We start from the raw sequence: 13,016 nt of genomic DNA, 5'->3' as shown, positions 1-13,016 counted from the left end.
ATATTTGATTTGAGAAGTGACAAGGATTCATGGTGATTGATTGGATAGGTGACAATCACAAATGTGCGGGAGGGAGATGGAATGGAGAGGAATGGAGAAGCTGGAAGTGAACCTCTGATACTCTAGATAAGAGCAATTGAAGACCTTAACTTGGGTAAAAGTCATAGGGGTTCTGGAAAGAAAGGGGCATAGTAGAGAGAAATAGAATTTACAAGTGGCAAGCTTTGCCAACAGCCTGCAGGTTAAAGTGAGAATGTGGAGTCTAGGATACCATCAAAGTTGTGAACTTGGATGCCTGGAAGAATGATGGTGTCCTTGGCAGTAATAGAGAATTTCAGAAATGTAGATCTAGAGGGAAAGAAAAATGAATTTTGTGTTTGTGGCAGCCCTTTTTGTAGTGACTAGAAATTGGAAACTGAGTGGATGCCCATCAATTGGAGAATGGCTGTATATGAATGTTATGGAATATTATTGCTCTGTAAGAAACGACCAGCAGAATAATTACAGAGAGGGCTGGAGAGACTTACATGAACTGATGCTGAGTGAATTGAGCAGAACCAGGACATCATTATACATGGCAACAAAACTATACAATGATTAGTTCTGATGAACGTGGCTCTTTTCAACAATGAGAGGATCCAAACCAGTTCCAATTGTTTAGTAATGAAGAGTCAGCTACACCCAGAGTGAGAACTATGGGAAATGAGTGTGGACAACATAGCATTTCCACTTTGTTATTGTTTGCTTGCATTTGTTTTCCTTCTCAGGTTTTTCTTTTTCTTCCTTCTTGATCTAGATTTTTCTTGTGCAACAAGATAACTGTATAAATATGTATACATACTGGATTTAACATATATTTTAACATATTCAGCATGTATTGGACTACCTGCCATCTAGGGGAGGGGAAAAGTTGGAACAGAAGATTTTGCAAGGGTCAGTGCTGAAAAATTACCCATGTATATATTTTGTAAATAAAAAGCTATAATTAAAAAAATAACCCAAGATTCTCTCCCCCCCCAAAAAAAAAGAATTTTATTTAATTTGAGATGTCTATAGGAGTTATATTACCATTTAATATATAGACAAAGACAAGGCAGGGGCCTGCATCTAGCTTTATCTGTGCATGTCGTCTAGGATAGTACACTGTACTGGCAAATGCTTAATATGTTTGTTGAATGAATAGGTATTTATATCCTCTATAGTTTACTTCTGGAATAGGTCATATAGTATCTGTGAAATGCTGTGGTATCCTTTTTTTTTGGTGATGTTGGCAGAAAACTAGTATGAGCAGCCAGAGTAGGAACCCTTTGCAAGAGCTTATTCTTTGGGTCTTTGTTGGGGAGCCATAAGGCAATTTGTTTTTAACCAGCATAACTCCAGTGTACAGCCTGGCCTTATTCTTTGGGATAGCCCCATCTACAAAAGGCAGAGTTTATGATAAAGAATGGAGCAGCTTGCTAGAGATACTAGAATGCCTAATTCTTTTCAGTTAAAAAATCAGAAGATCTAGAAGACATTCTTTGAATCTGAGATGCAAACCCCAGCTTTTAGGAAAACACTTTAAAGATTATGAAAATTTACACAAAATACTTTGGCTTTGTTAGCAACAAGGAGAGATTAACATCCACAACATTTACATTTATTCTGTCACACATGGTAGATAAATTAGGAACAAAATCAACACAATTTTAAATAACATTTCCTGAAAAAATAAAATTAAGTTAAAACGCACCATAAAGCCCAGCAGATACAATTTCATTCCACAACTGTACATGTAACTGAAGACAAAGCTTTTTCAAGAGTTTTTAAATTTCAGAGGCTTGTCCAGAAAATTGAACATTCACAACTTTGGACAGTTATGTACTGGTATTCACCACAACTTTATTGAAAAAAAAAAAAAAAAAAAAAAGTGGAATAAAAAGAAAAAAGTGATAATAAATCTTAAATAGGGCTGTTCTAGAATTAACTATTAAGTTCTTCCCACTTCACTCTTGGGAACAATCATGGACAAGCATCAACACCCACAATGGGAGAGGCTAGTTGTCAACATATCTAAGATTTAAAGCCTTCCCTGAAGGGAGAAGAAAACTAGGTCGGTCTTTATTTCTCTAAGTAATTCTGCTTCTGAATTAAGGAAAAATTGATACTGGTTATGCACATGTATTTTTATACATATAAGTCTGCCTTGGCATGGGAGTCCCTGACAGAATAGTTCAAAAACAGATGTACCTTTGAGAAATCAGGTTCAAATTCCTAGGGATCCAAGAGTCTTGCTAAAAAAGGATGGCAGATAGGAGAAAACACAAAAGGCAAGAGAATATCTATCATGGCACAAACTGGCAAAACATTTTTGCCCTCTTGGATTTAGGCTCTGATTTCTACAAAAAAAAGATGCTTCCAAGCAGCTTCATTTAAAATAAAAACAAATAAATATAAAACATGGTTAACTCCCTGACAGCCCTGCCTGAATTTGTCTGAAAGTATAATTTTTCTTATTGCATTCATAGGCTTAGAACAGAGAAAAGATACAGAAACTTCTGGCATCCCTCTTTGGGTACAAAGGAGAAATAATGATCACAAGGGGGCCTGGCCAAAGCCATTCAAACCTGCTTTAAGAAAAAACAAAAACAAAAAAAAAAAACACATGATAATATATCTAGCATTTCTAAGGTGTTTTAGTTTGGCAAAGAGCTTCACAAATATTTCATTTGACTCTTATAACAATCCAGAAAGGTAAGTGCTGTTATCCCTATTTTTACAGAAGAGAAAATTGAGGCAGACAGAGGTTAAGTGACTTGCTCAGTCACACAGCAAGTAAATGGGAGGATTTGAATTCAAGTCTTCCTGACTTTCAATGCAGTCCTCTATTATGTCTACCCAATTATCCCCTGCTTACCACCAAAAAGGGGGGCAGGGGTAAGGAGAAAAAAAATTAAAAGGAAAAGTGAACTATATGTATACAGATCTACAGTTTCAGATACAGTTATCTTTTTTCTGTTCAACTGTGTATATGGTAGTGTTCATCTTATTGGAAGTTAGTCAAGTCCAAAATAAAAAATAGTCTCTCATTTGAGCAGCAAAATGTTGGGCTTAATTTCTCCCCTCATAAGCAGGAATACATCTTTGCCAACCCTTATTGTCATCGCCACACAATGAATGTACTTCTGGGTTTGCTAAGTTTCTGATGATATCTGTGGGTCAATAGAGCAGCTGGGAAGGCAAAATTGCCTTGGAAGTGCACGCCCACGTGTGCACCCAGTCAAACACAGGCAGGTGGTCATGTATGAGGGTAGGGCATTTCCAACGAGGGGCTTTCAAATGTGAATTTCTAAGGTGCTAAGTGGGTGACAGATTTTAGAGGCACTGGGACTAGCCACCTATGTAAAGCCTAGGGAGAACCTGTCAGCCAGCTGCTTTTTCCTCCAACTCCCTCAGCCTCATGCAGTAAAGTGGTAACTCATCCCTAGAGAGAGGCACTGGGGGGGGGCAAGGGCCTGCTCGTCAAAAGGCATCTTTGATGTTCTTGAGCTGCCGGACAGCCAGGTCCACTGGGAGGCTGAATTTGAGACTGCTCAAGCGGCTGAGCAGATTGAGGGCACTTTCAAAACCTGTGTGCGCCATATAACTCCACGGCTGGTAGTGCGGCTCAATGAGCGCTCCGGATTTGCAGATCAGGTTGATCCATGACACCAAACGCTGCTCGTTCAGGGCCATGCACACCAAAGCCTTCAATTCTGAATCTGCACTGCGCTTAAAAGGGTCATGTTCGGTCAGCACCACATGAATGGCTGTCAGCAAGCTTGCTTTGGGCGTCACCACAGTACCCCCTGTTACAGGCAGCCCAAAGGACTGGGACAGCTTTCGAGCTGGGGATTCCACAAAAGCTCGGCCATTCTTGGTGTTGTAGTATTTCACAAAGAGCTCCCAAGGGTGCATGGTCTGAGGAGCGGAGGAGAGGGATGGGAGCAAGCAAGCAATGGGCGCCATCACAAGACTCATCCCAGGCGAGGGGGCATACAATCCGTGGGCCAGCAAATCTCGCATGGCGATGGTCAGCTCCTTTCGCACTGCCACCGTTAACTCATCTTTACCCCCAAGGGGGATGTCCTGAAGACTGCTACTGCTGATGACATGATCGCTCATTTGGTTGCGCAGAGCTAACTGTCTCACCCTGTCCACTGAGGCCTCCAGCCTTTTCAGCAGAGGAGAGTAGTCCCTATCAGCCTGGTCCCTCTGCCATAGGGTCCGGGGGATCTGGCCGGCGGTGCAGCCAAACTGACTCACTGCAAAGATCTGGAGCACGGCCAGTGCTCGCCGCATCAAGTGCAGCCCCGTCTCTCGGATCTTCCTTGCCTCTTCGGCATTCACTGAGGAAAGAAACAACCACCTGTCAGTGGGAGGCACCTTTTTCCACAGTGGAGACACCCTCCCCTTCCCCCCAGAGCTTCCAAGGATGAGGTCACACTCACCTTTTTTATTGCCAGGAGGCAGCCGAGTACCCACCCTAGAGGGGCCATTTCCGGGCTTCCCTGACGTTCTGCACTCACAGTGTTCACCTCCTGTCTGCAGGGGGCTTCCCACTTCATCTGTAATACAAAGTCACAAGAAGAAGACACTGACTTACTAGCCTTTCTGAAGAACAGGGCTGGATAGTTTTTATTGATTGTGATCATTCATTAAGTGATAATGGGCCAGTACTGCATGATGGTGCTCCATGCTCATGTGGATGTGGAATTGTGATTCTGAGATACCTTCACCTTCTGTCTCAAGCCACTGACCTTGGATGAAATTAATGAACATTTCCAGGTCTCGGATCTGGGTTTTCAGCTGTTCTACCAACTGCTCCTTCACTCGGGCAGGGTTGACTATCTGAGCCACAGCTGCATCCACACGTTGCCGGAGCTCTTCAGGAGACAGTGAACTTATGTCTTCATTCAGGTTCATGTCCAACTTCTTGATTAGTTCGTCTATGATCACCTGCATGAGACCAAAAGTAATGATGTCCCCTCACTCACAGCTTGAAATGGAGCTCCACGATCATTATACACTTCAACAACAATACTGTATGAGGATGTATTCTGATGGATGTGGATATCTTCAACATAGAGAAGATCTAACTCAGATCCAATTGATCAATAATGAACAGAATCAGCTACACCCAGAGAAGGTGTTTGCATTTTTTGTTTTTCTTCCCAGGTTATTTTTACCTTCTGAATCCAATTCTTCCTTTGAAACAACAACAACAACAACAACAAAAAAATTCGGTTCTGCACACATATATTGTATCTAGGATATACTATAACATATTTAATATGTATAGGAACTGCCATCTAGGGGAGGGGGTGGAGGGAAGGAGGGGAAAATTCCCGAAGGGAATACAAGGAATAACGTTGTAAAAAATTACCTATGCATATGTACTGTCAAAAAAGTTATAATTATAAAATTAATTAAAAAAAAAAAACTTTAATAAAAAATTTAAAAATAAAAAAATAAAAAAAAATAAAAAGAAATGGAGCTCCACAAGGGGGAGACATACCAGACCAGCTGATTAACAAAGTCTCCAGACCTTCCTTTCTCATTTGTAGTCTCTCTGTCATATAAGGCCACTCTATAAGCATGGCACAGCCTACAGAGGCTATTCATGAGCTTTCATAATATCACTATGATTGCACAAGAATGATATAAATACCACCATAGTCACATGTTCTCCACCCTCATTTGGAAAATCACTAAATTCTGCCTCTTTGTGTTTTTTGGTAACATATTTTTGTAAAACCAGGTAATGATATGAGACAGGATATCCCATATGTCCCAGCATAAGCTTATTCTGATTTCTTCAAATTTCTGGTCACCAAGGGTTCCAGGTGACTAGAGGGAAAAAAAAAATCAGTTAATAGTGAGGACTGTGTGGCAAATTTTAGAGAAAAATAAGCAGGCCACTGAAGAGAACGTGCTGGAAATTTATACTACATTTCTAGAACTCTGTCATATAACTTTTTTGGAGTAGGAAGAAAAGGGAAAATTATTGTTTCCAATTATGCAAATATAAGTGCATATAATCATGCAAAATAATTTTAAATAAGATTACCTTAAAGACATAGGTAAGAAGATAAAGTTAAAGATAAAGGAAGATAGGTACATACTCATACATAATTTGAACTACAGTTCTATAGACATGTGTATGTATATAAAGAATATAACAAAGACATAGTAGTAAATCTATGTCTATCATGCTATAATAAAAACTATTTCTAATTCCTAAAAATTTGATTAGTCGGAGGAGATAACCCAAAAAGAGAACTAGGAAAAGCCAGCTAAAAGAACTCCAGCAAAGGTCAAGTCCTAACAGCCTGGGGTGGGGGTGGAAGGGAAGTGGCTGCACATGTCCAACACAGACCACCAGAAGAACCTCCAGGATCTGCTTACCCGCTGTCTTTCCAAGACCATGGATTGTGGTAGAGAGTCATAGTTGCCCTCCTGGTAGGCAAAGGTTTCCAGGTCATCTAATTGAGTCTTGAGCTGAACAATGAGTTCTCGCTGCTTCTCTCTCTGGGCTTCTACAAGCTCCTGTTTTTCCTGTTCACTCTATAAAATAAGGAAATAGAATTCATATGTTGAACATGAAAAGGACTAGTGCAGGGGACACTGTGCATTCTTCTCTCTCTGGCAGGAGCCTTTTATTCTAGTTGCTTCATCCAAACTGGTCTGTCAGGGCTGCACCAATTGTTTGATATCTCTGCCAACAAAGCTTATTGGGTCTCGGGCACAAGCAACCTCCCCAGCAGAAAAGCCCATACTTTCTTCAGGTGACATTACCACTTTTGGACTTTCAAGCTCATACCCACCTCTCTAGGAGTCTTGGGGAAAAAGAAAAAACCAACAACATAGTACTAGGCAAATTTAGAAAATCATTCAAATTTGATTCCTTATCCCCCCATGGCTGCCACCACGTTTAGTTTATAAAAGATATTCTTGGGAAAAAGAAAAAACCAACAACCTAGTACTAGGCAAATATAGAAAATCATTCAAATTTGATTCCTTATCCCCCCATGGCTGCCACCACGTTTAGTTTATAGAAGATATTCTTTCTTCTCCTAGTTGTCTAGGGAAGAAAATGAACCACTGCTTTGCCCCTTATTCAATCTAGCTAAAGTTTCAGCATTTTGAAAAGAAAATTTCTAGATAACTAAGAGGAAATAAAGAGAATTTATAGAGCCTAGATATCTCATCTCAAATGAAATTATAATCTAGTTAGTCTCTGAATGACTGGCATAAGAATGAGGTGGTCCATTATTTCTTTCTTCTCCCTCCTTCAAAAAATCTTGTCTGGGTTCACATCACGGAATATCCCCCTTGCTTAGTTTCTGGTATGTTCCCATTCTAATTCCCAGCAACTTGGGAAGAAGGAAAAGATGTAACACCACTGTCATTCTTATCCATTCACTGTCAAGTGTAGCAATGCATAGTTAGGGTACTAACAGCTCACCCTAGGTTAAGAATGAAATGTTTAAATTCTCTAAGGACAGAGAGATTATGTCACTGTCTCTTCCATTCTTCCAAACCCAGTGGCTTGGAAAAACTCCCTTTTTGCTAGAAGCCTTCCTTTCAAGATTTTCTCCAGTTTATAGAATATCTATCCATCCATCTATAGTTAGTTTGTGCATAGCTCTTTACATATTGTCTACTCCATTAGACAGTAACCATTTTCAGATTAAGGATTACCTTTTACTCTAGCACATGGCATATAGTAAGTGCCTAAAATAAATGTTTATTGACCATCATATCAAGGTAAGAAATGAACAATGATCTCTTCTTCCATTCTCTGGCATTCAGTGCACTGATGGGAGTTATAGAGCCAAATAATAATAAATGAGAATTAAGTCAGCACAGAGTAAACTGCTAGTTAATAATCTCTAGGCTTCAAATGCCTTTCCTTGGCACTTCCCACACCCATTTTTCAGCTTCCAGTTTATGCATAGAATTATTTTTTAAATCCATAATTAAATCTTAAAAGAATTTCACTCTTTGAAAATTAAAACTGGGCAAGTGCAAGCTAGTGAAGCTATAACACCAAGAAGTAACAAAACAGAATATAAAGAATGAAAAAATTGAAAGTGAAACATAAGAAAAACAACATTTATAGAGAATAGATCAAGAAGAACTACCTAAAAACTGTCACAAAAAAAGAACTTTGACACAATAATGCAAGAGATAATCCAAGAAAATTGTCTTAGAGTTAAAGAACATGTGGGGAAAATAGAAATAGAAAAAATCCATTGATCATCACCTCAAAGAGATGCTTTAGGGAAAACATATAAGAATATTACTGCCAAACTTCAAAATCCCCAGATCAAAGAGAAAATCTTGCAATATATAAGGAAAAACAACTCTAAGTATGCAAGTATGCTGGAGCTACAACAATTAAAATTATACAGACTTAGCAGCCATAATAAAAGACTGCAGGTCCTAGAATCACATATACTGGCAAAGAATTGGGCTACAGCAAATATATCAGATCCAGCAAAATTATTTATAATATTTAACAAAAAAAAAAATTCAACAAACTTGCAGATTTTCAGGACTTTCTTTCAACTAAACCCAAACTCAATAGAAATTATAACATATAAAAACCAATATCAAAGATCAATTTCAAGGAACTTAACATGGACAAATCTATTTTTTTACATGGAAATGTATACCACATGTTTAAGACTGACATCTGCAATAGGGTAGCTCAAAAGAAAGCTTGGGGCAAAAGTAAAATTTAATTATGTTTTTTTTAAAAATGAGGTTCAGAGGCAGCAAAGTGGCACAGTGGATAGAGCACCACTCCTGAAGTCAGGAGGATCTGAGTTCAAATCTGGTCTCAGACACTGAACACTTTCTGGCTGTGTGACCCTGGACAAGTCACTTAACTCCAACTGCTTCAGGGGAAAAAAAAAGAGGTTCAGAGGAAGAATAGACAGGCATTAGAAGAGGCAGAGGGCTCAAAGTTCTGAAAACCTACTCACATTGGGAATGGGTTAAATAGGCAATACTATATGTATATTATGAAGGGTATAGCCTCCAAAATCTATAAGAAAATAAAGGAGAGGGATGAATGGAGAAGGAAGCAAAGGGTGGGAGAAGACAAGGAAGGGATTCACAGGTGGGAGAAGGCTAAGTAATACCAAGGCAAATTAAAGCAAAAGGTTAGCAGGAATAGGAAAGAGAAGGGGGTGTGTGTATGTACATAAATATACTCTTACTGAACTATTACCTTTTTGAGGGAGGGGGAGTGGGGAAAGGGGAAAAAAGAATAAAGTAAAAAAAAGTTCATAGTAAGAACAAAAGAAAAACTTAGAAGAAAGTAGAGAAAAGATGGACACTCAAGAATATAACTTGTACTATTATATATACTTTCTTGAACTGGTAACACATTGTATATATTCCTACCTGATATTCTGCTGTGTACAAGACAATATTCTGTTTTGTTTTGTTTTCCTTTCTGGTTTTTTTTTTTTTTAATAAAATTGTTTTTTAAATCTACAATTAAGACTTTTCTAATTTGTTATAGAGAGCATAAAGCTATCAGAAAACCATACTTTACAAAAAAAAGATGAAAATCACAGGGAATTCTAAGCCTTTATTTTTAGTTTATCCACAAGGATATAGAATATAGCCTTAAAATGGCACTTACCAATCCCTGAAGTTGCAAGGCATGAGAAAGAACAAAGGCAAAAACATTAATGTCATGACATCTTATAAACACTTTATTGTTTTTGGTTTGCTCTAAATAAAAATCCCACAATATCTTCTCTAGAAATAGTGACTATAGCTTAGTGAAGTCACAACTGTGTCAACTATGAATCTGACCACAGATTCCTGTTAGTCTTGAACTCTGTCCATGAAAAGTTGTCTAACCAGCCACAGAGGAGAAGGGGAAAGTTCTTTTTTAAAGTGTCCTAACTGCAGATAAAAGAAAACAAGTGTGCATGAGAGTATTTGCAGAAAACCTACAGGGCAAAAACAATATGGTATTTACTGGAATGGAGGCAAACATAACAAGTTAACCACAGGATAAGTTATAACAAACACTAAAAAATGTGGGTAGTAAACAATGTCCATACTGCCTGTTCTGTCCTGCCTCTTCCCATCTCCTTCCTGCCCCTGTCCCCCTCCTCCTAGTATGAAAATGTAGGAAACCAGGATAAAAAGCATTCTAAATAATATGTAGTAAAGCAGTCAATTACATCTTCTACCACAGGGTATCATAATGACATTTAAAACTGGAAAGGAAGTTCAGGGGCATCTGGCCCATTTTACTTATGAGGAAACTCAGGCCCAGAGAGATGAAGGCACCTAAGTGCTTCTATCCACTGATCTTTCCACTGCATTTTAAAGCTTCCCTGTAGACAAGTTCAGTCACTTGAAAAAGGCTTTGAGAAAGTGAATGGTAATGGCAGCGAGTTTTGAAAATTTTTTTTAAATCTACTCATTTCTTAAAGCAGATACAAATAAGTACAAAAATTGTATCAGATGCAGATGGGCCATTTGATGCTGATGCTCCTGAAACAAGGTCTGATCAATTTATTGCCCTTGTGTTCAGAAAAGGAGGTTTTCTTAGAATCTGTGTCAATCAGGGCCCAACAAGCTTGGGTGAGGGGAGGGAATGGCTCCCTCTCAAGTTTTTTTTCATTTCCCCCCCAGAGGCTATGAAGAGGGGGAGAGGTGGGTGGGAGAGCAAACAGGAGATCCAGTTTGGCAGATTTAAAAGAAGTGGGTCAACATTCTTTGCTGATAAGAAGCTTCCAGGACTTCACTTTCAGGTGGGAAAAAAGCCACATGTGGGAGTGTGTATGTGACTTTAGCAAACTAAAACAAAGTCTAGGGATACAGAACGCTCAGCATATCAAGCTGTGTATACCTTGGGCCATCCCTGAAAGGAAGTTTTCTGTGGTAAAGAACACATAGTTAGATTATTCCATGAATAGGCTTATCACTAACCAAAGGGAGCTCAACCTACAATTGACTGTGTGTGATTGGGGGGGGGGAAGGGAGGCAAGGGGGAAATTAAAGTGCCTAAATCAATCAAGATTTGAGTTTTAGTGATTAGGTCCTTTTACATACAATCTTAAAACCAGAAAGACAGGATTTAAAATTAAATGTCTTCCAGATCTTTCTAGGAAGTCATAGACAGGCTTCATCCCGATTCCTTGGATGCTACTCCCAAGCATTTATCCATTCCGTCCTTGCATCAAGTCAAGGTTGGACTGGCCTGGACAAGGACCTACACTTCTGGGGGGGAGGGCACACTATCCCAATAAGCCATGGAGCCGCTCACAGCCTGGGAGGCCCAGGAAGGCCTTTGGAGATGACAATGTTCCCTGCAGGTTTCACCAGCCTGGGGAACTGCAGGTGTGGGGAGTCCTGGCACTAAAGCAAACTCACTTGCCTATGACTCAGTAGGCAAGTGGAGGGAGTTGCCTAAAGCACAGAAGGGCACAGTGGTCCCTACTAGAGTCAGGGGCACGAGGGCTCACACCCCTTTGGGCAAGTCCCTTTCTCCCCCTTCCTGAGCCTCAGTTTCCTTATCTGTAAAGTGAGGGCTTGGACCAGATGGCATCTAAGGTTGCTTCCAGATGTAAAGCTGGGGCCTAAGGGATTCCTAAGGTCAGCAGAGGGACCGGAATATAGATCTATCCCTGCTAAGTCTAACCTCTCTGCCAGGGTCACCTTCAGGCTCCAAGGTCTCTCTCCATCCTGATCCCTTCTACCTTTGGCCCCTTTCAGAAGTGGTTATCCGCCCCCCCCCCCCCCCCCCCCCCCGGTCTCTATCAGCTGGGGGCTGGGGGTGGAGGCGTCCTTCTGCTGCTTGACCTGAGCAGTCTCAATGCCCGCTCCCACACTGTCCCACTGCCAGGCCTTTCTCTAGGCTGGGGCCCCCTCCCAGTGCTCCGGTCCCTCTCTCTCCGCCCAGAACCGCCCCCAGACCCAAGCCCGCGGGCGGGCCTCACCGGCTCGTTGGGCCGCAATCCCTGCGGGCCCTCGCGCGGCCGGTCTCCGTCTGCCTCCTCGGCGGTCGGGTTCCCGGGGGCGCCCCAGCCCAGCACGTGCGGGCAGCCGCGGAAAGCGAAGTCCTCGAGCTCGCGCAGCAGGCGCTGCTGTTCCGTAGGGGGTCCGCGCACCACCTGTCGCAGGCGGAACTGAACCTGCGCGAAGTGCGAGGACAGCGCGAGCAGCGCCGAGTCCAGCCGCCGCCGTTCGGCCCGCAGCCGCCGCAGCGCCCGGCCCGGGGACTCGGGGGGCGAGGAGGGGCCGGAGCCCGCGCACCCCTCGGAGCCGTCCTCCTCCTCCTCACACAGCGCCGCCTGCGCCTCGGCCACCGCGCCCACCGGCGCCCACCGGATCGCCTCGCACGGAGGCGGCGTCGCCTCCGCCTCCTCCCCTTCGGCCTCCGCTTTGGGCTCCGAAGCCGCGGCTCCGTCCACCGCGGTCGCGGACATCCCCTCCGCCGCAGCCATCTTCCCGGAAGCGCGTCCCGTCAACCGCACCCCCTCGCTGCCATGGCAACGCCGCGCGCAAGAGCCGGGGTGGTGGGCGGGGCCTAGGCTTGGGGCGTCATCGAGAGTGGGCGTTCTTTCAGATCCCGAGAACCAAGGTCCACCTTCCAACTGAGTTGTGCAGTGAGCCGGCTATTCGGGGGCTTTCTTAGCACCTCCTCTTCCTTTAGCACTGCCGATTTACTTCACACTGTCCTATGGCCACTTCAGATAGCCACCCCTGCCTCATTCTGCAGAAGTGGGGGCTGTGAGTGTATCTAACGACAATGCATATAACTAAACTTGTTTGATACACGTTAATATTATGGAACTTTTTTCCCTTTCTATAAAAAAATCACTAAGAATTGCTCTCTGGGGAAAAAAAAAGATACCATGGGAAATGTCAGCGATGTTAAAACAAAATATATCAATAAAAGTTTTATTTTAGAAAATAGATGTTTGTATATTATCCAATATACTTGGCATCTGGGGGAG

At 42.0% G+C, this 13,016-nt stretch overlaps 1 protein-coding gene across 1 annotated transcript; it reads right to left on the bottom strand.

Moving 5' to 3' along the window:
• Positions 1-1,617: 1,617 nt before the first annotated feature.
• On the bottom strand, positions 1,618-12,972 carry RUNDC1 (RUN domain containing 1). Its single transcript, XM_074261620.1, has 5 exons — positions 11,997-12,972; positions 6,427-6,585; positions 4,779-4,977; positions 4,470-4,586; positions 1,618-4,367 (listed from the first exon to the last, which is right to left on the bottom strand). The coding sequence occupies exons 1-5, from the start codon at positions 12,501-12,503 to the stop codon at positions 3,502-3,504; spliced, it is 1,848 nt and encodes a 615-aa protein (XP_074117721.1). The 5' UTR covers positions 12,504-12,972; the 3' UTR covers positions 1,618-3,501.
• Between the last annotated feature and the right edge of the window lie 44 nt (positions 12,973-13,016).

Source organism: Sminthopsis crassicaudata, chromosome 4 (genome assembly GCF_048593235.1).
Source record: "Sminthopsis crassicaudata isolate SCR6 chromosome 4, ASM4859323v1, whole genome shotgun sequence".
NCBI lineage: Eukaryota > Metazoa > Chordata > Mammalia > Dasyuromorphia > Dasyuridae > Sminthopsis > Sminthopsis crassicaudata.
This window is presented reverse-complemented; position numbering and strand designations above follow the sequence as displayed.